The sequence below is a fragment of the Saccopteryx bilineata genome, chromosome 4, assembly GCF_036850765.1.
Source record: "Saccopteryx bilineata isolate mSacBil1 chromosome 4, mSacBil1_pri_phased_curated, whole genome shotgun sequence".
Taxonomy (NCBI): Eukaryota; Metazoa; Chordata; class Mammalia; order Chiroptera; family Emballonuridae; genus Saccopteryx; species Saccopteryx bilineata.
Window position 1 is genome coordinate 79,303,423 of NC_089493.1, and position 22,873 is coordinate 79,326,295.

The 22,873-nt window shown below is 48.5% G+C and overlaps 1 protein-coding gene across 1 annotated transcript in view; it reads left to right on the forward strand.

Moving 5' to 3' along the window:
* Positions 1-1,425: 1,425 nt before the first annotated feature.
* Positions 1,426-22,873, forward strand: part of PLA2G4E (phospholipase A2 group IVE) — a 47,620-nt gene continuing 26,172 nt past the window's right edge. The window contains exons 1-4 of the mRNA XM_066276967.1: positions 1,426-1,529; positions 7,062-7,134; positions 13,574-13,710; positions 17,385-17,516. Coding sequence (XP_066133064.1) covers positions 1,434-1,529; positions 7,062-7,134; positions 13,574-13,710; positions 17,385-17,516 — 438 coding nt within the window. The 5' untranslated portion in view covers positions 1,426-1,433. The remainder of the gene's footprint in view (positions 1,530-7,061; positions 7,135-13,573; positions 13,711-17,384; positions 17,517-22,873) is intronic.

Consider the following 22,873-nt stretch of genomic DNA (forward strand, 5'->3'; position numbering starts at 1 on the left):
CAGGCCTCCCTATTCTTCCTTCACGCTGCTCTTTCCTTCTGTCATGCCCTTCCCACATCTCATTAGCTACTGAGATCTTACCCATCCTCCAAGGCCCACTCAGATGCCACCTCCTCCATGAAGCCTTTTTAGACCCACTCTTTCCCTTCCTAGATGACATGCATTTTTCACCTGTGCTCTCTCATCCGTTGTTAGCTCTGTACACCACAGATGTTTACAGATGTGAAGGATTTATACTGATCCTCCTAGGATACCCCTGTCCCACAGGTGACTCGCACCTCTGAGCCCCCGAGGGGTTGGAAGCATTTGGCTCACCAGATGGACTGTCAGCAACTTCAAGCCTGGGATTTTCTCTTTTAGCATTGCAGTAGGCACTCACTAAGTGTGCAAATGAAATTGAATTTAGTAGAGTCCACTGAGGGGTGTGCGTGCTGAGTTTGTGTCCTTGGCAGTGGGATAGATGTCAGGGGCAGGGAAGGACATGGGCTGGGTGGGGCTCAAGCCAAGGCCCCATTTCCACTATGGAGGGCCGGGCAAGCAGAAGGGAGCAGGGTGGGGACAACCTCTACTTGGCACTGGAAGAGGTTCCACAGATACCTCTGACCAGGTTCCATCCCTGTGCTTGGGCTCAATCAGCCCTGTATTCAGATCTCACCCTCATTTTCATAAATGCACTTTAATCTGTGGGCCAGAAAAGCCGGTTGTGGGGCCCCAGGCGATAGCTCAGGCAGGAAACTCCCACTATACCCAGCTGGGTAGCCAAGCAGGTGAAGCCACCTCACCAGGCCCCCTAGTGAGATAGGGATCAGCTGGGTGGGGAGGGAGCATCCTCTAAGCTGCCATGAGACCAGGCAGGGGCTGGGCACACCCTCTTTCTACCTGGCCTCCCAGGAAGGAGGACTGGGGGCACTGGCCCTTGACCAACTCTCGTTATCAAGGATTTGGGCAACTATTTTCTTTTCATTACCTTCTAACTTTAGGAGCCCTGGCTATGGCCCCTGCCTCCATGAGGTCCTTGCCCCCAGCTCCTGTGGCTTCAAGCCGTGGGACTAAGTGGAGTTTAAAAGGCAGGCACCATTCACCCAGACAGGCATCTCTGAGCCAGGACCTCAATAAGATGAAGAGAGTGGGCTTATCCTAAAGTTATGAGGGTCAGCATCCTCTTCCTGCTGCCCTCTGTTCCCACAGCTGGTTATTCTGAATTTCTAGGGGCAGCAGATTGCTAAATTCTTGCTAGTCCCTGCATTTCCAAGATCTTAAGACCTGAAGGTCCCTTGATACCAAGAGGCCTAGGCCAGGGCTCCCTATCGGCTTACCCGCCTTAATCCCTCCCCAGGCAATCCCAGCCAATGCCAAGAGGCATCCAGAGGGCAGAGCTCTCTGACTCAGAGTATAAATTCCTGGTCTTGCAACCCAGTTGGAGAGCCGTTGCGATGCTCCAGAAGCAGATACCAGCCTGGGTCTCCCACTACCTGCCAGACCCAGGTCAAGCAGAAAATGACAGGCCCTTGCCCACCTGCCCCTTGGAGGTAAGGAAGCAGTATTGGGTGGGTGGGGCCAGAGGCTGAGGGCAGGAGACAGACCCAGGGATGCTGGGGGCATTGTGGACTCCAGAGACGTGGAGCACCTCTCTTGCAGCAGTCCCTACCTAGCACCAGGGGACGTGTTCTGGCCCAGCTGGGGCTGAGGCTCTGGATGGTTGGCCCAGCTGTGGGAACCCATGGGCTTGACAAGATGCCATGGAGTGGCTCAGGGCCATCTGGGAGCCAGGTCAGGCCAGCAGCCAGGTAGACAGTGCTCATCACTGACAGGAGTGGGTCCATATTTGGCCTACCCTGGCAGTGAGCAGGTATTTACCCTGTGAACATCCTAAACTGCCATGCAGTGTGAGTGTGTAGTGTGATGTCTGGTGAGATCTGTCACCATCAGCCAAGAAGCCTGCTACCTGGGTCTCTCCAACTTCTCTCAGCCTGACAGGAAGAGCCATGTTCGCGGTCAGATTGCCGGGGCTCTGGACCAGCTCTGCCTTGACTTTCCTATCTTATCTCACTCTTCTAATTTGCTGTAGGTGCGCCATGTCAAGGACTGGCAGCCACAACTTATTTCCCATTACCTTCCCCCATCCCACGCTAACTCACTGAATGAGATGGGCGAGGCCCTGAAAGGATCTTGTCACTTTGGGGTGGGTGAAGGAGACCCTGATCAGCCTCCAAGGAGCGCAGGAGAGGAGCTCTGTGCTGCATGGTGCTGCTGCCTGCTGCCCTGGCCACAATAGACAGGACTTTCATGGTTACACCCGCATTTCCCCGCAGTCCTCGGGGAAACTTTAGTCAGCAGCTAACTATCCCTCACAGCCTCAGAGGTGCAAGTCTGCTGTGGGAACAGGGGTATCTTAGGAGGATCAATATAAATTCTTCACATTTTTAGACATCTATGATTTACAGAGCTAATAACTGGCTAGAGAGCATAGAAGATGAAAAACAGATGTTAGCTGGAAGGGGAAAGAGTGGGTCTGAGGAGGCTTCATGGAGGAGGTAGTCAACACTTGCTCCTCCCTTTCCAGTCTTACTGAGCCTCCAAGAGTCTGGGCTGGGCTCTGGAGTCCCTCCACAGAAGGGACAGAGCTTCCCTCAAAGGGGAGAGTGAAGCAACTCAGAACTGCCTCTGTCCCCCTCGGACGTGGAGGGCCCATGCTTCAGAGCTGGACTTTTTGCCCTGCCCCCTCACCTAGCCTGGGTGGTAAAAGGGAAAACAGCCATAGTGGCTCCTTGCAGATGACCCCTGGCCTAGGATGTTGCTCGGACCAGCTGGGAAATGTTCTGGATTCCCACAGAGTCACCTTACCACCCAGTGCTCTCCCTTTTAGGAAGGGCCCGTGCATCCTGGAAGCGATCACCTGGTCTGAGCTCTGACACAGGTGTTGCAAGGAACTGTGGATCCACCCAGCACTCTGGAAAGGAGGAGATGGCATCACTAGCCCAGCCTGCCCTGAGAAGCCCTGGGGAGGGGAGTTCCCACAGGCTCCATGGGAGCTGTCTTCCCCTCTTTAGCACCCCAGACCTTGTGGGTGCTTTGATTAGGGTAGGCCCGACCCGAGGGTGAGCATCAGAGCCATCACTTCAGACCCTCCTCCCTATGCCCACCCTTACCTGGGAGCCTGACCCTGAGTGACTATCTAGAATTCAATATTCATCTAATTTGTAGTGGTAGCTAGATTCTTGAGGTGTGAAGAGAGTCCCAAATTGGGAGCTGAGGGTTTCACTCCTGCCTCTGCTATGAACTAGTCTAGGGTATGACCTGGAACAAGATTTTAGCTGGTTTGGTTCATTCATGGTGAGGGCCAGCGTCCTGTCATCTGAGTCCGGTCACTTCTGGGCTGTGTGATCCTGTGTGAGATGCAGTTTCTCTGCAGAGAGACTCAGTCTTCTCTGCCAGTCAAGCGTACTGGTGCCTTCTACAGGGCATGGTAGGAGCGCTGGGTGAGAACAGACAGGTGCGCCAGGTGGAGTCAGGCCCTGGCGCACTGGGGCAGGGGAATGAACTGGGTTTTCCAGCCTTCCCACCGAAAGGTCTCTGTCTAAAGTGAGGGGTGGAAGGGGTACTATTGGATTGTATAAAGGCCACTCCTGAGAGTCAAGGGGCTACATCTTTTCCATATGAGCTGGCCAATACCCCTTATGTTAAGGAGGTCTGGAGAGAAGTGAAGGCCTGGCAGGACCAACCCCAAGGACCAAGGCCAGGGAGGAGGCTAGAAGCAATGTGTGTCCAGCCTGAGCAAGGGTATCCGGAAACCTGCTCTCCAGCCATCTCCCCACACAGCTGTACTGGCTGTTATGTGTCTTAAATGCACTTCTGGACTGTTTGCAAGAGTCCCTGCCTGGAGCTCTAGCACCTGAGTGCTCCCTAGTCCTTACCCTGGGACCCTCCAGCACCCCATGCACTTCGGGATTCACGCCTGTCCTCGCTCCAGGGCTGTGGCCCAGCGGGCACAGTGCCTGATCCTGCCTGTTGTTAGCTATTTCAACTTTTACCATGCCTGCTAGCCAGGGCATTCTATCCTAGGGACAGGCTTGCCCAAGTCCCTAAAGTTCTTACCCTTAGCACACCATAAGCTACCCTTACTTGGGTTTCTTAACCTCCCTGGTTTCTGGTTCCTATCGGCAGAATCACAGACACTGTGCTTTCTTCTTCTGCATCTTTCTTCTGTGAATCAGTTACCTCTGGGGCCATGAATTTTTGCTTATCTCTAGAACCACTCCAGCCAAGCATATTATATCAGGGGAAAATACTCATTTTAAGCTATGAAGGTCATTTTTCATAGCCGTGCCTCCTAAAAACATCTGGACCCCAAACCTGAGTCCCATGTTCCCTCTGCCTTCCTCCCAGCTTGCCCTCTGGGCTCTCTCTAACCCACCAGGCCCTCTCTCCCTGCTGGACTTTGGAGAGAGCTTTGAAATTGGGTCTCTCCTGCAACTGCCTGGGCTAGAAGGTAGACCACACGGAGCCCTCTGTGACTATTAGAAAATGGAAACTTCTCCAAGAACCCTTCTACTCTGACGAGCTCTGGTTGTTTAGGAAGGAGAGATCATGGACTCTGTAGAGCGCTGCAGGTGGGAAAATGGCCAGAGTTTGGAAGTTATTTTTGAGCTTTGGGGAAATTCAGGGTAAAAAGAATAATTTTTCAGGAAAATATATTCTAGAGCAAAAGACCAAAGATGAGGAGATAAGGGCCAGCAGCACCAGTCTTCCTGTTTGCCAAGGGCCACTTTCAAGTGAGGTGACAGTGTAGTCATGGTTATGAACATGGGCTTAAGAATTAGGACTGAATTCAAACTTGGGTTCCTCTGATTCTAGCTGAGTGCCTGAAGTCAAAAGAGTTAGGTTGCGATTCACCATCTGTGAAGTGAGGCTAACTGCCTCATGGGGTATTGCAAGGTTTGAGCAACACAAAGCGTGGAGGTTATATACACAACACCTAGCAGATGGCAGACACTCAGCAGGTGGCGGCTGATGTGGTTATTGTTACTGAGTTAGAGAAGAAAGAAATGGTCAGCATCGTTGGAAGTTATCAGATGACAGCAGAGAGCTTTTCCTGGAAGGCAGGGAGGCCTCAGGTGAGATCCTGTGGACACTCATTCCCTTCTAGAGAAGACACAAGAGAGCCGGGCAGGGCCAAGGGCAGTCCCTCGTGGAAGCAGGATAAGGGTAGTAATGGCCGAGAGGACAGGGCCGTGGGTTCAGAGCCCTTTGACACTATAAAATGTCCCTGAGGACTGACCCCTGCCTGGCTGAAGCCCAGGGCAGCTCCCCACTTGGAGTCCTCGTTGTCCTCTGAGAAAGTGGGCCGGTGGGAACAGGCTTTGCCAGAACTGCTCTTCTGTGTGAAAGTTGACTCCTCCTTTCTCACCAGATCAGCCCATGATACCACTTTGCCCAGGTGGGGAGTGAGGAGTAAGGAACCCACTGTGCCCAGAGGGGTGTGGCCAAAGGCCACAGCCATGATTCTAGAGCCAGAAGAGAAGTGGTTTGTGTGGCCTTTGGCCCAAGTGACAAAGCTCAAAACAGAATCCTGTTAGAGCAAGTTATTGACTGTGAAGATATTCAATACTTTAGAGCTAATCTCACAAAAAAGAATCCTTAAATTTTATATGACTGGCAGATTGTCTTTTTTTCTGATTTTGAGGCAGCTGTTAGGGAGAGACAAGGAGGAGAGCCTAAAAATGACTTACAAATCTGTCTCAGGGACTAAGTACCATCCTTCCCAGCCATCCCTCTATTGTTGCTGGTTAGAATTAAGCCCCGGAAGAGTCTGGAAGGACAAACCTTAAAATGATAACAGCTCATGACAAGGGAAAGAAATTGTAACTATGTGTGGTAATGGATGTTAACTAAACTTATTGTGGTGATTGTATCATAATATATAGAAATATGTATCAATATATCAAATCATTATGTTGTATACCTAAAACTAGTACAGTGTTATATGTCAATTATATCTCGATTTTTAAAAGATATTGACACCTCAATTGAAAAGCTCTTATGAGGATTATGCCTGGCCAGGCAGTGGCATAGTGGATAGAGTATTGACCTGGGATGCTGAGGACCCAGGTTTGAAACCCTGAGGTCTTTGGCTTGAACATGGGCTCAAGAGCTTGAGCGCAGTCACTGGCTTGAGTATGGGATCATAGACATGACTCCATGGATGCTGACTTGAGCCCAAAGGTCACTGGCTTAAAACCCAAGGTCTGTAGCTTGAAGCCCAAGGTTGCTGTCTCAGCTGGAGCCCTCCAGTCAAGGTACATATGAGAAAGCAATCAATGAACAACTAAAGTGCTACAGCTATGAGTTGATGCTTCTCATTTCTTTCCCTTCCTGCCTGTGTGTCTGTCTGTCTCTTTCTCATGCATGCGCTTAAAAAAAACAGATTCATCTAAACCTGGGTAAAACTTTCAGGGAGCCTGACCAGTGTTGGCACAATGGGTAGAGTGTCAACCTGGAACATTGAGGTTCCAGGTTTGAAACCCCTAGATTGCCAGCTTGAGTGCAGGTTCATTCAGCTTGAGTGCAGGGTTGCTGGCTTGAGCCTAAGTCATTGGCTTAAACAAGGGGTCACTGGCTCGGCTTAAGCCCCCCCTGGTCAAGGCACATATGAGAAGCAATGGACAACTAAAGTGATACAACTATGAGTTGATGCTTCTTATCTCCCTCCCTCCCTCTCTCTCTCTCCCTTCTTCTTAAAAAAAACAAAACAAACAAAAAAAAAAACCAAAAAACTTTCAGGGAGAGGGCTTCAAATCCCAAGATTCAGACAAGAAAGACATGAACAGAACAGGCATGAAGTTATCCCTCTTCCAGGGTGTGCTGGCTCAGAGTGGGGTTAGGAGAAAACCCCTCACCCTGGAACCAGAGAGTCCTCCAAGGCCCAGAAATGTGAATTGACCATGGGGAGGCTTCTTCCGTCCAGGCAGTGAGAGTCTGTGGCCAGCTTGAGCTGCTCTCTCTGTGAAGGCCACCTGCCATTATTGCCTGGATAGTGAGTCCACTGTCCTCTCAATCCATAGGAGGGGCAGTCTCCATGCTACCTGCTAACAGTGAGGGTCATCCGGATGAGAAACATCAGACAAGCTGACATGGGTAAGTATCTTCCTCTCACTTTTCTTTTTCTCCACCTATGGGGCCTGGATGGAGACAAGCCCTGGCTAGAGAAACGGTCAGGTAGGGAGGTGTGTGTGCGCGCATGTGCGTGCATGTGTGTGTGTGTGTGTGTGTATATGTGCGTGTGTACGTGTGTGTGTTCTACACTCAGGTTGTATTTCAGACTTTGGAGTTTATATCAGTCTTCATGCCCCTCCGACTGGCTGTAACCTGGGCTCTCTCAGCCCCTGTGTTCAAGAGCACAGTTCGCCTCACTCTCTGCTCCCACTGCCCTCTCCCCAGTGTCCTTCTCCAGGAGCACCAGCTTCTCCCACACTGGGAACTCCTTGCATCTGCATGAGTTTAGGGGGTGTTTGGGGTGCAGAGGAAGGAGAGGCCCTTAGGCATCATGGAGCCAGCTGCTGACCTTGTCCCAATGCTTGTTCTTAGGACCTGGATCCCATATTGGGTCCTAGGGCCCATGCTGGTTCTGCAGGTTGGCCTCATGATGTGGTTTGACTCACCAAGGCTATTTTTTTAAGTGATTAGGAGAGATAGTGAGACAGACACCTGCATGCACCCCAACTGGGATCCACCCGGCAACCCCTGTCTAGCGCCGATGCATGAATCAGCTGAGCTATCTTTGGCAATTGAGGCTGACACACTCGGACCAACTGAGCCATCCTCAGCACTGGGGTGATGCTCGAACCCATTGAGCCACTGGATACAGGAAGGGAAGGGGGAGAAAATGGAAAGAGGAAGTAGGGAGAAGAAGATGGTCGCTTCTTTTGGGTTCCCTGACCAGGAATCGAACCTGTGATGTTCATATGCTGGCTGACACTCTATCCCCTAAGCCAACCGGCAAGGGCCACCAGGGCTATTTATACAACGTTTTTTTGCAGCCTTATCTTCACCTTCATCCCAGCCCTGTGGCTTTCCTAGGCCATGGGGCTCAGGGAAGTCTCTGGCTTCAGGAAGAAGTGACATCGTTTAGGTGGGCAGGATATTCCCCTCATACCTGTATTTGGGGTGGCATTTCAAGAGATTAGGAAAACCTAAAGTCCCTCTGTTTGCTTCCTTTGTCTTTGCTCCATCCCTAGAGAAACCTTGGACCTCAAGGAGGAGAAAGCTCAGTGTCAAGGCCCCACCACTGAAGGGGTGCTCCCATTCACTGGTGACCACATAAGGATGGCCCAGCAGCTGCCAGGGTTCCTCAAAGCTGCATTATACTCCCACTGCCCTGAGATTCAACTCAGGGACAGAGAATACACAGAGCCAAGATATCAAGCATACTTTTTTTTTTTTTTGTATTTTTCCAGAGCCGTTAACGGGGAGAGACAGTCAGACAGACTCCCGCATGCGCCCGACCGGGATCCATCCGGCACGCCCACCAGGGGGCGACGCTCTGCCCACCAGGGGGCGATGCTCTGCCCCTCCGGGGTGTCGCTCTGTTGCGACCAGAGCCACTCTAGCGCTTGGGGCAGAGGCCAAGGAGCCATCCCCAGCGCCCGGGCCATCTTTGCTCCAATGGAGCCTTGGCTGCAGGAGGGGAAGAGAGAGACAGAGAGGAAGAAGAGGGGTGGGGTGGAGAAGCAGATGGGCGCTTCTCCTGTGTGCCCTGGCTGGGAATCGAACCCGGGACCTCCGCACGCCAGGCTGACGCTCTACCACTGAGTCAACCGGCCAGGGCCTCAAGCATACTTTTTAACAAGGGGAGACATCTGTGCCCAAAGTGGTTGTAGAATAGTCACAGACTATGGTATTCTAATCTTATCACTACAGAATTCAGACCCAAAGGAGGACACTGAAAACTGTGAGTAGCGAAGGAAGGCTGCACTGGGGGCCGGGGTTTGAGAGGGGCAGGGCGTGAGCATCCAGAGGTCCAGGGAGCTCAGTCTGGGAAGGGGCCATACTCAAGGACAGAGAGGAATATATCCCCAGAATACCTGCTGGGACCAGCTGAGGACCAGACTTCCAAAAACCATTTGATCCTCCCAACAAACTAAGGGTAGTACAATGAGGCCCATTTTGCACACGAGGGTTAATGAAAGTGTTCGGTCCCAGGTCTAGAAAGCTGGGGAGAAGAGGGGGCAAGTCAGAAGAAGGAGGACTGGGGACAGTGGTGATGGGTAAGGAAGCCAGGCAGAGGAGAGATAAGCATCTAAGTGATGGGGTGCCTGAGTTCTGGAGGAAGGGATTGCATGGCTTCCCCAGGGCTCTTGTGTGGATTGTCCTGGAGGCTTGGAAACTTTCTTGGAAGCTGTCACTGCCATGCACGAATGAGTGTAGAGGATGGAGGAGGGAGGGCCCTGTGCCCTAAGGAAAGCAATGGGATCAGAAGGATTCAGACCATGTCCCCCGGACAGTGAGTACCAGAGCCCGTTCCAGCAGAAGCAGTTCTGGTGAATGTCCACTGTGGGCTTAGTTCTGCCAAAAGGGCCAGCAGAGGGCCAGGGATTCCTCCTCAGGCTTCTCAAGGCCTTGCTGCCCACCAGTGAGCGATCCAAGGAGACTGGAGGAGTCCCATGGGCTTGGGGCACGGTGGCCTCTTTTACCTTCATCTCCCATGCCACACTTCCCCCGCTCCCCTCAGGGACAGCACAGCTCTCACATGCGCTCAGCTGCACACGCCCGCCTCCAGCCCTCTCCAGGGGTGTCTGTCCCAGCCCTGCCTGTAGCTGTGTGCTCAGACCTTCCCATCATCCGGGCCTTTTCTGTCCTTTCCCGGCCACCCCCTCACCAGAGGTAGGGGGATAGGGGAGCAGACAGCCAGAAAAACGGGCGGAGGTTTGGCTTCACCACCCCTTTCTCCTCCCCCACATGCACTTCCACACACAGGCTGCCTTTTGAGGGTACCTGGTCTCCTTTCAGCACCCCTCGCTGTTTATGCTTTCTTCATTTTCCCTGAAGAACAGGGTTGGGGGACATGCACGGTGGCACATTGTGTCTGGATGCCACAGTGTCACGGCTGGTGTTTGAGACCATTTTGATGCCTCCCAGGTCCTGGGTTACCCTCACCCCAAATTATTCCCTTTTGGCTTGGATCAAAAGCACTTTTCTTTATGGTTCGGCCTCTAGCATTTGTCTGAGTTTCTAAGAGTTCAAGGAGATGAAAGAGAAGAGATCGAGCAACCACCCCCTAGTCAGGGAGTGAGCCACCCAGACCTGGGCCAGCACTGGCAGGCAGTCAGCCCAGAAACCTCCCAGCTACCACAGGTTTTTATTCCTCCTGGGAAAATAAAGTAAAATGCAAACAAGCATGCCAAGGGGTGTGAAACAGGTGTCTGTAGAGGTATCAGGAAGACTGTGTTCTCCACATCCGTAGGAAGCATTGAGTCATTTCCGCACCCATATTCCAGGAAAGGATGCATGTCACTCAGATGACCAAGCCTCTGTCATTCCACAGGGAACAAGGATTAGAACCTATCTATGCCTAGGAAATCCCCTACAGTCTCTGAAATTCTCAGATTTGGGTCACTTTCAACTGACCATTCTTCCTTGCAAGCACAACAGTCACTGTCCTTACAGTCAGCTAATGACGCCGGCTCCGAATCTCCATCTGGGCCTCACAATGGACTCCATCATTTCTCCCTTCCCAGAGTTACCTCTTCTTTGGGAGGCATTCTCCTTCTTCCCAACTTGTGGGGTAGGAGGTGGGGCCAGCGCTCTGTTTAAGGACTGAAAAACAAATTAACACTTGAGGTATGGGTGTCTGATCTTCCGTATCTCTTCCCGGTCCAAAATACTGAGATTTTATTTAATAGGTTTAGTGAGAGAATTTTGGGCATTTTATTTACCTAGAAAAGGGATTTTTAGAGGGAGTTCATTATGTCATGCTAAGCAAATGGGTGTGAAATGGGCGGCGGCGCTGCCTGTAGGCTTCCAGTGTACAGGAGGCAGACCCAAGGAGAATGCTACAGGCCCAGGGGCCTCCGCCGATCCCTAGGGAGTCTCCCTGTGGGCGGAGGGATTAGGCACATCAACTTGCTTACCTTGATTTGTGGTGACTCAGCCTAGAATTTCTGGGGTACTGATACAGCCCAACAGCAGGAAGTTAGGCTTATACATTCATTCATTTACTCAATAAATATCTAGTAAGTACTGACACATGGTCTCCTGGTCTGCCAGTGGTCGGAGTGCAGTGAGTCAGTGTTCTGCCTGGAGAAGAGCAGAAGGCTCTGGGCTGGGAGGGGCACGTGGCCCAGACATGAGGGCTTGGGGAAGGCTTCCAGAGAGGTTCCTTCTGAAACCTGAAGGGGCTAGCCAAGGAGGTGACATGAAAGCAGAAGAGAAGGGCATTCTAGGCAGAAGGATGACAAACAGCATGGCACCTTCTGAGACCTACAAGAGATTGGGCTTGGCTGGAATCTCGAGTGCAGGTGTGAAGATGTGTGCACCTGTGTGTGTATACATGTGTGTGTGCATGTACATGTGTGTTTGGGAGCTGGGCAGAAGCTATTGTGTAGGGAGGGTGGAAAGATAAGGCTAAGGCTGGGGAAGTTGTCATGTTGAGTGGCTGGGACTCCTCCCTGAGGGCATATGGGAGCCATTAAAGGATTTTCAGTTGGGGAGTAACATGGTCATATCTAAAAAGACCCCTCTGGTTTCTCCTGAGAAAAAAGATTAGAGTAGGGCAAGACAGAAGACAGGGTGCCTAGTGGGAAAGAGGCAGCAGAGACGAAGGTAACCTGTAGTGAGGCACTGGCAGTGCAAGTGGGGCGATGTGGGTGGGCTGGAGAGATCAAAGGAGTTCAATTGACTCAATGCAAGAGTCAAGGACAGGCCTGACCTGTGGTGGCGCAGTGGATAAAGCGTCGACCTGGAAATGCTGAGGTCGCCTGTTCGAAACCCTGGGCTTGCCTAGTCAAGGCACATATGGGAGTTGATGCTTGCAGCTCCTCCCCCCTGTCTCTCTCTTCTCTCTCTCTCTCCCTCTCTCTCTCTCCCCCCCCTCTCTAAAATGAATTAAAAAAAAAAAAGAGTCAAGGACAGTAATACTGGGTGTCTGGCCTGGACGCCTGAGTTGGCAATGAGGAGTAGCAGATTGGGCATGGAGGGGGATGATAGGAATGATGAGGTCTTTTTGTTTTGTTTTGTTTTTTATTCTGTTTGGTTTTGGTCATTTCTTGTGTCTGGATTAAATGATGATGAGGACATGTAATGGACTGTCATTTCACTTTTATTCAATGGGAGGAGGGCTGTGAATTCCAATTCACTGAATGATAAGCCCTTAAAGATTAACCAGACCCTGGGATCAAGTCAGAAGCTAAGGATACTTGTGATGCAATCCATGGTTATTATCTCTGTTCAAGTTCTCAGTGTAGTGACAATGTAGGAATAAGTCAGTTCGGGGCTGCACCTCTGTCTGGTTCCACTCTCACAAGACGTTATAAATAACAATTGTGCACCAGTTTGGATCTGTCCTCCCAGTACAGAACTCGCGGGCCCACACCAGCTTTACCATCTAGATGACTCTGACACTGGAACTATTACCTTTTCTCATTTTCTAAGTATCTGATGTGAACCCTGGGAATTAGCCCAGCAGGTTGCCAGGAGGGGGATAAGGGAAGCCATGGCACCTCTCCCTCCTCCCAGGAAAAATGGAGAGAGCCAGGCGGGGTGCTGTTTTCACCCTGTGCCTTCTACTGCTCCAACCAAAAGGCCTGGCAGGACTTCTTCCATGCTGGGAGGGCCTATTGGGATCACAGCCTTTTCCCTTCCCCAGGGCACATTCAACATCAGCACACTGAGGCTGTGCAGTTCAAATGAAAAAAGAAACTGCGTGGCTTTAGATGTGAGGGTTTCTTGGATCACACAACTTGTGCTGAAAGATCAGTGTAGGTATGACTTGCCAGTAGGTAGAGTTGGGACATTACGTAGGTAGGTGTTGGTCCCTGTTCCTATATCCTGCTAAATAGCTTGTTCCTCCCTAACCTTTTCCCACTGGGGCCCTCGGGGTTGACTCACAACAGACTATGTCCCTTCTAATCCTTGCTTCTCCTCAGCTCAGAGGAAGACCTGAACGTGACCTTGGTTTCCCTGGTGCCTTAGGTTAATGCAAGAGGGAAACTGGACCCTTTGGGGCTGGTCCTCAAGACCTTTCCCTAGTGAGACAAAACTGTACAGCCATACTTTGTCCCAAATCAGAGAGCTAAGTGTTTCTGATATGAGCCAGAGGCCGTCTGTCCATGAGAACCGTCAGTGAGACCTAGGACCCCTATGTGAAACCTCTAGCCTGCAGTCTGTGACCTTCTCGGGGTTTTAAGACAAAAGTCTCTGGAGAGTCAGATTCATGAGTAAGGAGGGGACCTGAAGGAGACAAGGCCTTCTTGCTCTGGAAATGACTTGTCTGAAGTTTTCTTTTGACTCCCCACTCTTTCTTCTCTGGACCTGGGTTGGCACCTCACCCTTCTCTCCCACCCTTTTCTTGATTTGACAGTGAGCCAGACAGACTGCTATGTGAGCCTCTGGCTGCCCACCGCTTCTCAAGAGAGGCTGAGGACTAGGACCATCTCCAACTGCACAAACCCAGAGTGGAATGAAAGCTTCAACTTCCAGATCCAGAGCCAAGTGAAGGTAAAATGCAGAAGACTGCACCTGTCTGCCCCACCTGCATCTCCATCCCCTCCTTGCCTGCTTGTCCTTCTCTTTGCTTATGTGTCTTTCTTATGCCCATGTGTCTTTCTTTCCACCTACTTCTTGTCCTCCTATTTGACCTGTCTTCCAACTCATCCACTCCTTTCAGCCTCCCATTTTTTTTTTGTATTTTTCCGAAGTTGGAAAGGGGGAGGCAGTCAGACAGACTCCCACATGCACCTGACCAGGATCCACCCAACATGCCCACCAGGGGGTGATGCTCTGCCCATCTTGGGGCATCGCTCTGCCGCAATCAGAGCCATTCTAACTCCTGAGGCAGAGGCCACAGAGCCATCCTCAGCGCCCGGGCAAACTTTGCTCCAGTGAAGCCTTGGCTGCGGGAGGGGAAGAGATAGACAGAGAGGAAGGAGAGGGGGAGGGGTGGAGAAGCAGATGGGCGCTTCTCCTGTGTGCCCTGGCCGGGAACCAAACCCAGGACTCCTGCACACCAGGCTGATGCTCTACCACTAAGCCAACCGGCCAAGGCCTCAGCCTCCCATATTTGTTACTCTCTAAGTCTGCTTATTCTTCCACCTTCCTTCTGGTCTCTCTTATCCTACCTAATTTTTCTGGAACTGTGTCTCCTGGCCCAAATAGAATGTGCTTCCAGTTCCTTCCAGAACATAGTCCAAGTAGAATACACAGAACAGAAGAGCTATTCTATTTAGTGGTCCAAAACCAGTCTAATTACATCCAGAGGGCTTTCTCTATCTTAAATTCTTTTTAGCTTGCTTTATAATTTCTAATTCCCTGGGTGTATATTCTTTCATTTGTTGATGTACTTTATGGCTTTAGTCTTTTGGTTTTTAAATTTTTATTTACAGTGACAGAGATAGAGTCAGAGAGAGAGATAGACAGGGACAGACAGACAGGAAGGGAGAGAGATGAGAAGCATCAATCATCAGTTTTTCATTGCGACACCTTAGTTGTTCATTGATTGCTTTCTCATATGTGCCCTGACCGTGGGGCTACAGCAGACTGAGTAACCTCTTGCTCAAGCCAGAGACCTTGGGTCCAAGCTGGTGAGCTTTGCTCAAACCAGATGAGCCCACACTCAAGCTAACAAGCTCGGGGTCTAGAACCTGGGTCCTTCTGCATCCCAGTCCGACACTCTATCCACTGCACCACCACCTGGTCAGGCATGGCTTTGGTCTTATTCAGACATACGGTTACTCTGAGTCAAGTTCACATCTCCTTGCAGAATTCTCCCTGAGCATCCTGAGCTGTGACAGACTCAGCAGACTGCTCCTTATGAGAAACTTGGCCTCGCTGTGGGGCATCAACTGGTGTTGAAATGCTTGAGACCCGGGAGCTCTATCCAGCTCACTGCTTTCATATTTTAGGCATGCTTCTCCATTTCTGGTTCATGACAAATACTTGTAATATTTATTGTTTTAAAAACATCTATTATATACATGGTTTTGGTTAGTGGTGGAATTGAAATAATTTAACAACCAGTTCTCTGTCCTAATGACTGTTTAAAGAATAAAAAATGACATACCAAAAGGTAGTTTATTTTTTTTGTATTTTTCTGAAGCTGGAAACGGGGAGGCAGTCAGACAGACTCCTGCATGTGCCCGACCGGGATCCACCCGGCACACCCACCAGGGGGCGATGCTCTGCCCATCTGGGGCATCGCTCTGTCACAACCAGAGCCACTCTAGCGCCTGGGGCAGAGGCCAAGAAGCCATCCCCAGCACCCAGGCCATCTTTTGCTCCAATGGAGCCTCGGCTGCGGGAGGGGAAGAGAGAGACAGAGAGGAAGGAGAGGGGGAGGGGTGGAGAAGCAGATGGGTGCTTCTCCTATGTGCCCTGGCCGGGAATCAAACCTGGGACTCCTGCATGCCAGGCCGACGCTCTACCACTGAGCCAACCGGCCAGGGCCCAAAAGGTAGTTTATTATTTCATGCATTTAATACTTAAATAAGAACAATAAAAGAGGCACACAAAACTAGATTATATTATAAGAAAGAGTTTTAAAATATTAATAAAAATATTAAATAATACCTGACAAAAAACAAAACTGTTATTTAAGATATTTCCATGTTGCTTTTTTTAAACATTTTTTAATTGCTGAGTTTTCTTTTTTTTAACCATTTATTTTATTTATTTATTAATATTTTTACAGAGACAGAGAGAGGAATAGATAGGGACAGACAGACAGGAAGGGAGAGAGATGAGAAGCATCAATCATTCGTTTTTCATTGCCACACCTTAGTTGTTCATTGATTGCTTTCGCATATGTGCCTTGACCTTGGGGCTACAGCAGACTGAGTAACCCCTTGCTTGAGCCAGTGACCTTGGGTCCAAGCTGGTGAGCTTTGCTCAAACCAGATGAACCCACGCTTAAACTCTGACCTCGAGGTCTTGAACCTGGGTCCTTCGCATCCCAGTCTAACGCTCTATCCACTGCACCACCACCTGGTCAGGCTCTATGTTGCTTCTTGATTGGCGTCCTCACTTGCCATTTTTTTCACCTATGGACGGAATGAACATTACCACAAGCACTTACAATACAATGTTGCACAGATGAACATTAAAAAAGAGTAAGGAATGTAAATTTGTGATTTCCACATTGGGTGGCTGCCCAGGCACCTACCTTAGACAGAACCCTGATTACAAGTGCCATTTTAACAACTGGTTTTCCAAACTCAACAAAAAATTAGGTATCAGTTCTGCTGAACTGGTGTTAACTGGCTGAATCCCACCACTGGTTTTGGTGAAAGAAAGGGATTTCAATGTGCACCCAATTGACCATCTTGAAATCAGAATTTACACTTCCTTTGTCTAAAGATCTAGGAGGCTACCGGGTTGGCTCTGAAATGTACCTGTGTTTCTAATAATTACAAGGTCAACCTATCTCATTCAGTTGCAAACCCCCAAACCACCTCATGTCTACCAAATAGGGAGCAACAAAGCAAACCCAGTTCCTATCCATGTCTCCCAGGATCCTTAGAACAAGAGGCCTCAGAGGTTAATTCATGTGACATGACACCATTGACCTCAGAGTTCCATCAGATGACAGGGTAGGTGCTCAACTTTTGACCTACTGCCTTGGTAGGTCCATGAGACCTTCTTAAGAGCTGGTGAACCAGAGGATGGAGTTCCAACACCCCCCCCCCCAAAGCCTAGCAGCGTCAGAATGCTTCTATCTTTCACACATCACTCCCCTGGCGTGTTAAGATGTTAGCTTCCCTGATCTGGGTTTCCTAACATCACAGGGGCTGTCTTCAGCTCCTGATACCTCAATGCTGAACACATTTCATGTCTTGGCAGAAGTCTTGATTGCTCTGTCCTTCTGTCCTTCCCCCAGGTAAAATGAAATCCCTCATACATCACAGGCCCCTGCCAAGCTTGCAAAGTTCTCCAATAGTAGACTCAGAGCAGAGGGGCAGGAAGGCTTCAGAGATTTGGGAAGGATGGAGTAGACAATTTCCTCTCGAAATTCATTTCCCTACAAATGCCTCTCACACCTGAGCAGGGACCTTTGTGCTGATCCCTGTCCCTCAGACCCACATCCTTGCTAGGACTGAGGTCAGGCCCCTTGTCCTGGGAATGGGCAATGGGTCAGTGAAGCCATTTTAACCAGTCATGCACCCTGTCTTCTCCCCTAGAATGTGCTGGAGCTGAGTGTCTGTGATGAAGATGCAGTGACACCAGATGATCATCTCTTGACAGTTCTTTATGACCTCACCAAGCTCTGCTTCAGGAAGAAAACGCACGTGAAGTTCCCTCTTAATCCAGAGGTGGGTGGAGCTGCCAAGCTGTCACAGAGACGATGACTACTTGGAGTAGCAAACCTCTCGTGTGGTTCCCTTTCCTCACACAGGGCACCACTTGTCCTTGCAACAATGAGCTGCTCAAAGACCAGACTGAAGGACTGAAGCCCCATCCCCTGCCTTACTCAGATATTTATTAGCCAGTACAAATAATTCAAGGAAGCAAACAGAAGAAGTTTTCAGGGGGTGAACTAAAAGAGAAGGAACATGCTGACTCCTAAGCTCTGTTCTGAGAGCCTGAACAATTTTCTGTTTCTAAATCTTATCCTGATGTTTGCTGTTTCCAGAATGCACTGTTTCTAGCACAGGGTCAGAGAGGCTTGTGGACTCTTGTCCACTCAGGGCTTTCGCTCAAGGGCACCTCACTGTCTCTAATTGTTAACCTAACTTGCATGTTTTCATAACGTATTTCTACATATCCGCCTTTTTTGTCTTAGTAAAGATTAACAGAGAATAAGATGGTCAGGTGGTTCAGTGGAAGGTGAAGGGCAAGCACAAAGAGAAGCAGGTTTTTAGGGGTTACAGGCATGCCTGTATTTTGTAAAACTTTTTCAGCACGTCTGGTTAGATGCTTTAAAGTGTCCCAGGTGACGTTAGGTGCTCCCTGAGTGCTTGGGAGTGAGTTAGATGTCCTTGTTTTGGGGGAGGGTTCATTTCCAGAGGTGGATTCACTATCAGCTTCTGGATCTCTGGAACTGGGTTCCTTTCTAGGGGCTGATGCCAACTCATAATAAGCCTTCAGGTTTCTCACTGGTATTCAAAGAGGACCTGTTAATGACAAAATTGCAACATACCCTTGCCCCAGGTTAGTAATTTTACTGGATTCTGCCACTCAGGGACAGCTAATACATCACAGTACAACATGAGAGGCTTAGGATGTTGCTCAGCTGGTATAAAATGCCTCTCGGCTGCAGTAAGTCTAGATGAGGAAATTTTCAAAAAATTAATAGTAAAAAGAGTCTTACACAATTGTACTTATGGGGTAAGTCTCTCCTCCTGACACCCCCTTTTTTGTTTGTGTAGTTGGGGCTTAAGAAGTCTATTGGCTCTTTCTGTAATACCTGTAAATTTGGGTAAATTTCTCAAGCTCCTGAGACTCTTAAGAATGTTCTAATGTTCCTTTTTATTTTTCTTTCAGTACAATTCTTTTTCTAAAATCCTTCCTTTCTCTCCTTATCTTTTTCTTACCTTTGTCCACTTCGTTAGTTCCTTCTCTCTCTTTTATTTTTCTCTGCACAAACCTTCTACAACCTGGACAAACCCCTGCAACTTTCATAAACTTTCTTATCCATTTGGAAATAACCAGCTTTTAGAACTTACTTATTTTCTTCTTTTTCCTCTATACCTTATTCCTTTTATTATTAAAACTCTACAATTTCTTGGCCCTGGCCGGTTGGCTCAGTGGTAGAGTGTCGGCCTGGCGTGCAGGAGTCTTGGGTTTGATTCCCGGCCAGGGCACACAGGAGAAGCACCCATCTGCTTCTCCACCCCTCCCCCTCTCCTTCCTCTGTGTCTCTCTCTTCTCCCGCAGCCAAGGCTCCATTGGAGCAAAGTCGGCCCGGGTGCTGAGGATGGTTCTGTGGCCTCTGCCTCAGGCGCTAGAGTGGCTCTGGTTGCAACAGAGCGATGCCCCAGATGGGCAGAGCATTGCCCCCTGGTGGGCATGCCAGGTGGATCCCAGTCGGGCACATGTGGGAGTCTGTCTGACTGCCTCCCCATTCCCAGCTTCAGAAAAAAAAAAAAAAAAAAAGAACCAAACCCTACAATTTCTTTTCAATTAATTAGAATTCTTCATTTTAAAAAAACTTAATTTTCAGTGAACACTAAGTTAGTAATTAGCAATTTCACATTGATACTTTTATGAATATATTTCATAACCTTTGAAAACACTTTTTTTCTCTAAGCAAACATATTTTTAGAAGACATAACAGAGATAACAGGAAACTTTTTTAAACCTAGGTAAAACAAACATATTTTTTGTTAAGAACTTTTAAAGACATTAAATTAAACTAGTAGTGATATCAAATGTATTTCTAGATCACCTGGTTAAAAAAAACATTTGGAATAGTATTATACTTTACTGTATTATTAATAATTGCAGAGAAGGTAATTATTTGTCCTTGGCAGCCTTCCAGGATGACTGAAGAGAAGGAAGGGAATGGGCTATTGAGTCACTTGGATTTTAAGTGTCCCTTTTTATTTTTTTTACATTGAGGTCGTGGCATGACCCCTCCCACTTTTACATCTTGTACAGGATCTGGAGAGTTGTTAATGCTCCTATTGTTCTCAGGATTCCAACAGTTCCCAGGTCTCTAGGAGAAGACTTTAAGATATTTAAATGACCTGGTTTCTTTTTTTATCTTTCTAAAATTACCCTTATTTATTTAGTTATTTTTTAAAGAGCCAAATTAAGATTATCCTAGTTACAGTATTAAGTCTAGTTTTAACTTGGCCTGGTAATTTGCATAACACAACAAGAATAGTAATTGATCATATTGGCTTTTTTTATCAGCTTTGCTGGAACTTTATAAGGAATTTTAAAATTGAGTTTTAATTAACCCCTCAGGACACACACAAAAGCCAACCTCTGTTGCAATTAGGCTCTGACAATGTCCTTCTTTCCTACAGTTGGAACAGGTTTGTGGCCTTGGTCATAGACTGTCTCCCTTTCCCAACCCTCAGGTCCCTCCTGAATGCCTTGTCCCAAGGACACTTCCCAGAACCTTCTCAGGGTGGGGGAAGTTGCTTAAAAGGAGGGAAGGGTTGAGTGAAGAAGATGCTTAACAAAAAAGTTGCCCTAGTGCAGTGGTAGTCAACCTGGTCCCTACTGCCCACTAGTGGGCATTCCAGCTTTCATGGTGGGTGGTAGCAGAGCAACCAAAGTATAAATAAAAAGATAGATTTAACTATAGTAAGTTGTTTTATAAAGATTTATTCTGTCAAACTTAGTGAAAATCTGACATAAAGTACTTGGTAATTATTATTATATGCTTTAACTTGCTGTAACTTTGCTTTATAAATTTTATAAAGTAAAGTTATTTCCCTACTTTATAAATCACCATTACTGTGGAACCAGTGGGCGGTTAGAAAATTTTAGTACTAACAGAGATACAAAAGTGGACAGTAGGTATGAAAAGGTTGACTGCCCCTGCCCTAGTGAGAGGTTGGGTGAGGAAAAATTTAATTTAAAGAGACCTTGAAAATTAAAGGCTCCCTGGACCCAAACCTAACATTCCAGCCTTTTGTTTTTTAAGGAAAAGGGGTGAAGGTCTCTTCTTCTGTAGCTACTTCCTGATGGTTAGGACTGGTGAAATATCTAGGGGGAGGGGTCGGTCTGAGGTTCAGGCTAGATGGTGAGAACAGTTTTTACAAGCCATTTCCAATCCTAAGGGGTCATTTCATATTCCATCCCAATTGCTTCAACCATCCCCTTGGTAAAAGTGCTTTCCCAATCTTCTAAGTCTAAACTTTCATCCTTCAGATACCAAGGGCATTGTTGTCAGATTGTGAGCAAGAGGTCAGTTAAATTCCGACACCCTGCAGTTTGGAGGAGTCCCTGTAGCTATAATTTGAGACTCCACTGCTCAGGGGAAAGGCAATTCCCCATGATGAGGGAGAGATGAAGGGAAAGGGAAATCTCCTAGCCTGATTCCTAAAAGTGACCTCGAAGCAAGCATTCAAGCGCTTTTCTCCCACTGCTGTGTCCCTTATCAAACAGGATGGGCAGATGACCTTTTCCTTTGCCAGGATTTGGGAAGTCATTTCTTCTGGTTCCTCACATGGGGAACCACTTGTCACAGCGACAATGACTAATCAGAGTAGCAAACCTGTTGTTGGGTTCCCTTTCCTCACATGGGGCACCACTTGTCATTGCGACAATGAACTACTCAAAGCCCAGATGAAATGCTCCAAAGGTCCAAGGAGGAGGCAGCAGACCTGGTCAGCAGATTGAAGGAGTGAAACCCCAATCTCAGCCTTACTCAGATATTTATTGAATATTAGCCAGTACAAATAACTCAAGGAAGCAGATAGAAGAAGTTCTCAGGGGGTGAAATAAAGTGCAAGGAACATGCTGACTCCTAATCTTTGTTCTGAGAGCCTAAACAATTTTCTGTTGCTAAATCGTATCCTGATGTTTTTGATGTTTCCAGCATGCACTGCTTCCAGTACTGGGTCAGAGAAAGCCCTGGACTCTCTGCTCAGGGCTTTTGCCCTAGGGCACCTTGCTGTCTCTAATTGTTAACCTAACTCTGCATGCTTTCATAGCATATTCCTACACCAAGCCTCTCAGTCTCCTGCCTCATGAGGAGCACCTGGCTATTCCCATGACACCTTTCCAGGGCTCCTCTTTGTATAACAGCCAAGTCAGAGAGAGACTCCTGCTGTTTCAAATCCCAGCACTATTGCTTACTAGCTTTATGACCTTGTGGAAACTTGTTAATTCCTCTGAGTTCTTTTTCCTCATCTATACAGTGATGATATTAGTACCTATCACACAGTTCACTGTGAGACTTAAATGGGAAAACATGACTAAGGTTCCTACTGTTCACAGTACAAAATGGAGATGCAGTAAGTGTTGATTCCCTGTCCTCATTTTCTTCCCTCAGCATCCTGCTACTGGGACAACCCCAGGGGACAGAGGACACAGATGAGAGTAAAGGGGGGAAATTTTGAAAATCAGAAAAGTCAGGCCCTGGCTGGTTTGCTCAGTAGTAGAGCATCGGCCCGGCATGTGTAAGTCCTTGGTTCAATTCCTGGTCAGGGCACACAGGACAAGTGCCCATATGCTTCTCTACCCTTCCCCCTCTCCTCTCTCTCTATCTCTCTCTTCCCCTGCCACAGCCAACGCTCAATTGGAGCAAAGTTGGCCCAGGCACTGAGGGTTGCTCCATGGCCTCTGCCTCAGGCACTAGAATGGCTCCAGTTGCAATGGAGCAACACCCCAGATGGGCAGAGCATTGCCCCCTAGTGGGATTGCCAGGTAGATCCCAGTCAGGTGCAGGAGTCTGTCTCTCTGCCTCCCTGCTTCTCACTTTAGAAAAATAAAAAAATAAAAAGAAAGAAAAAGTCAGACCTGGAAAGAACCTGGGATGTTATAGATTTACTTATTCAACAAATCCTTGAATGCCCACTATGGACCAGGCACTGTTTGAGACATGTGGGGGCATGTCAGGGTACAAGCACCCCTGCTCTTGCCTGGCTTACATTTCTTTTTATTTATTTTTTATTTTTTAGAGAGAGAGAGAGCCAGAGAGAGGGATACATAGGGACAGACAGACAGGAATGGAGAGAGATGAGGAACATCAATCATTAGTTTCTCGTTG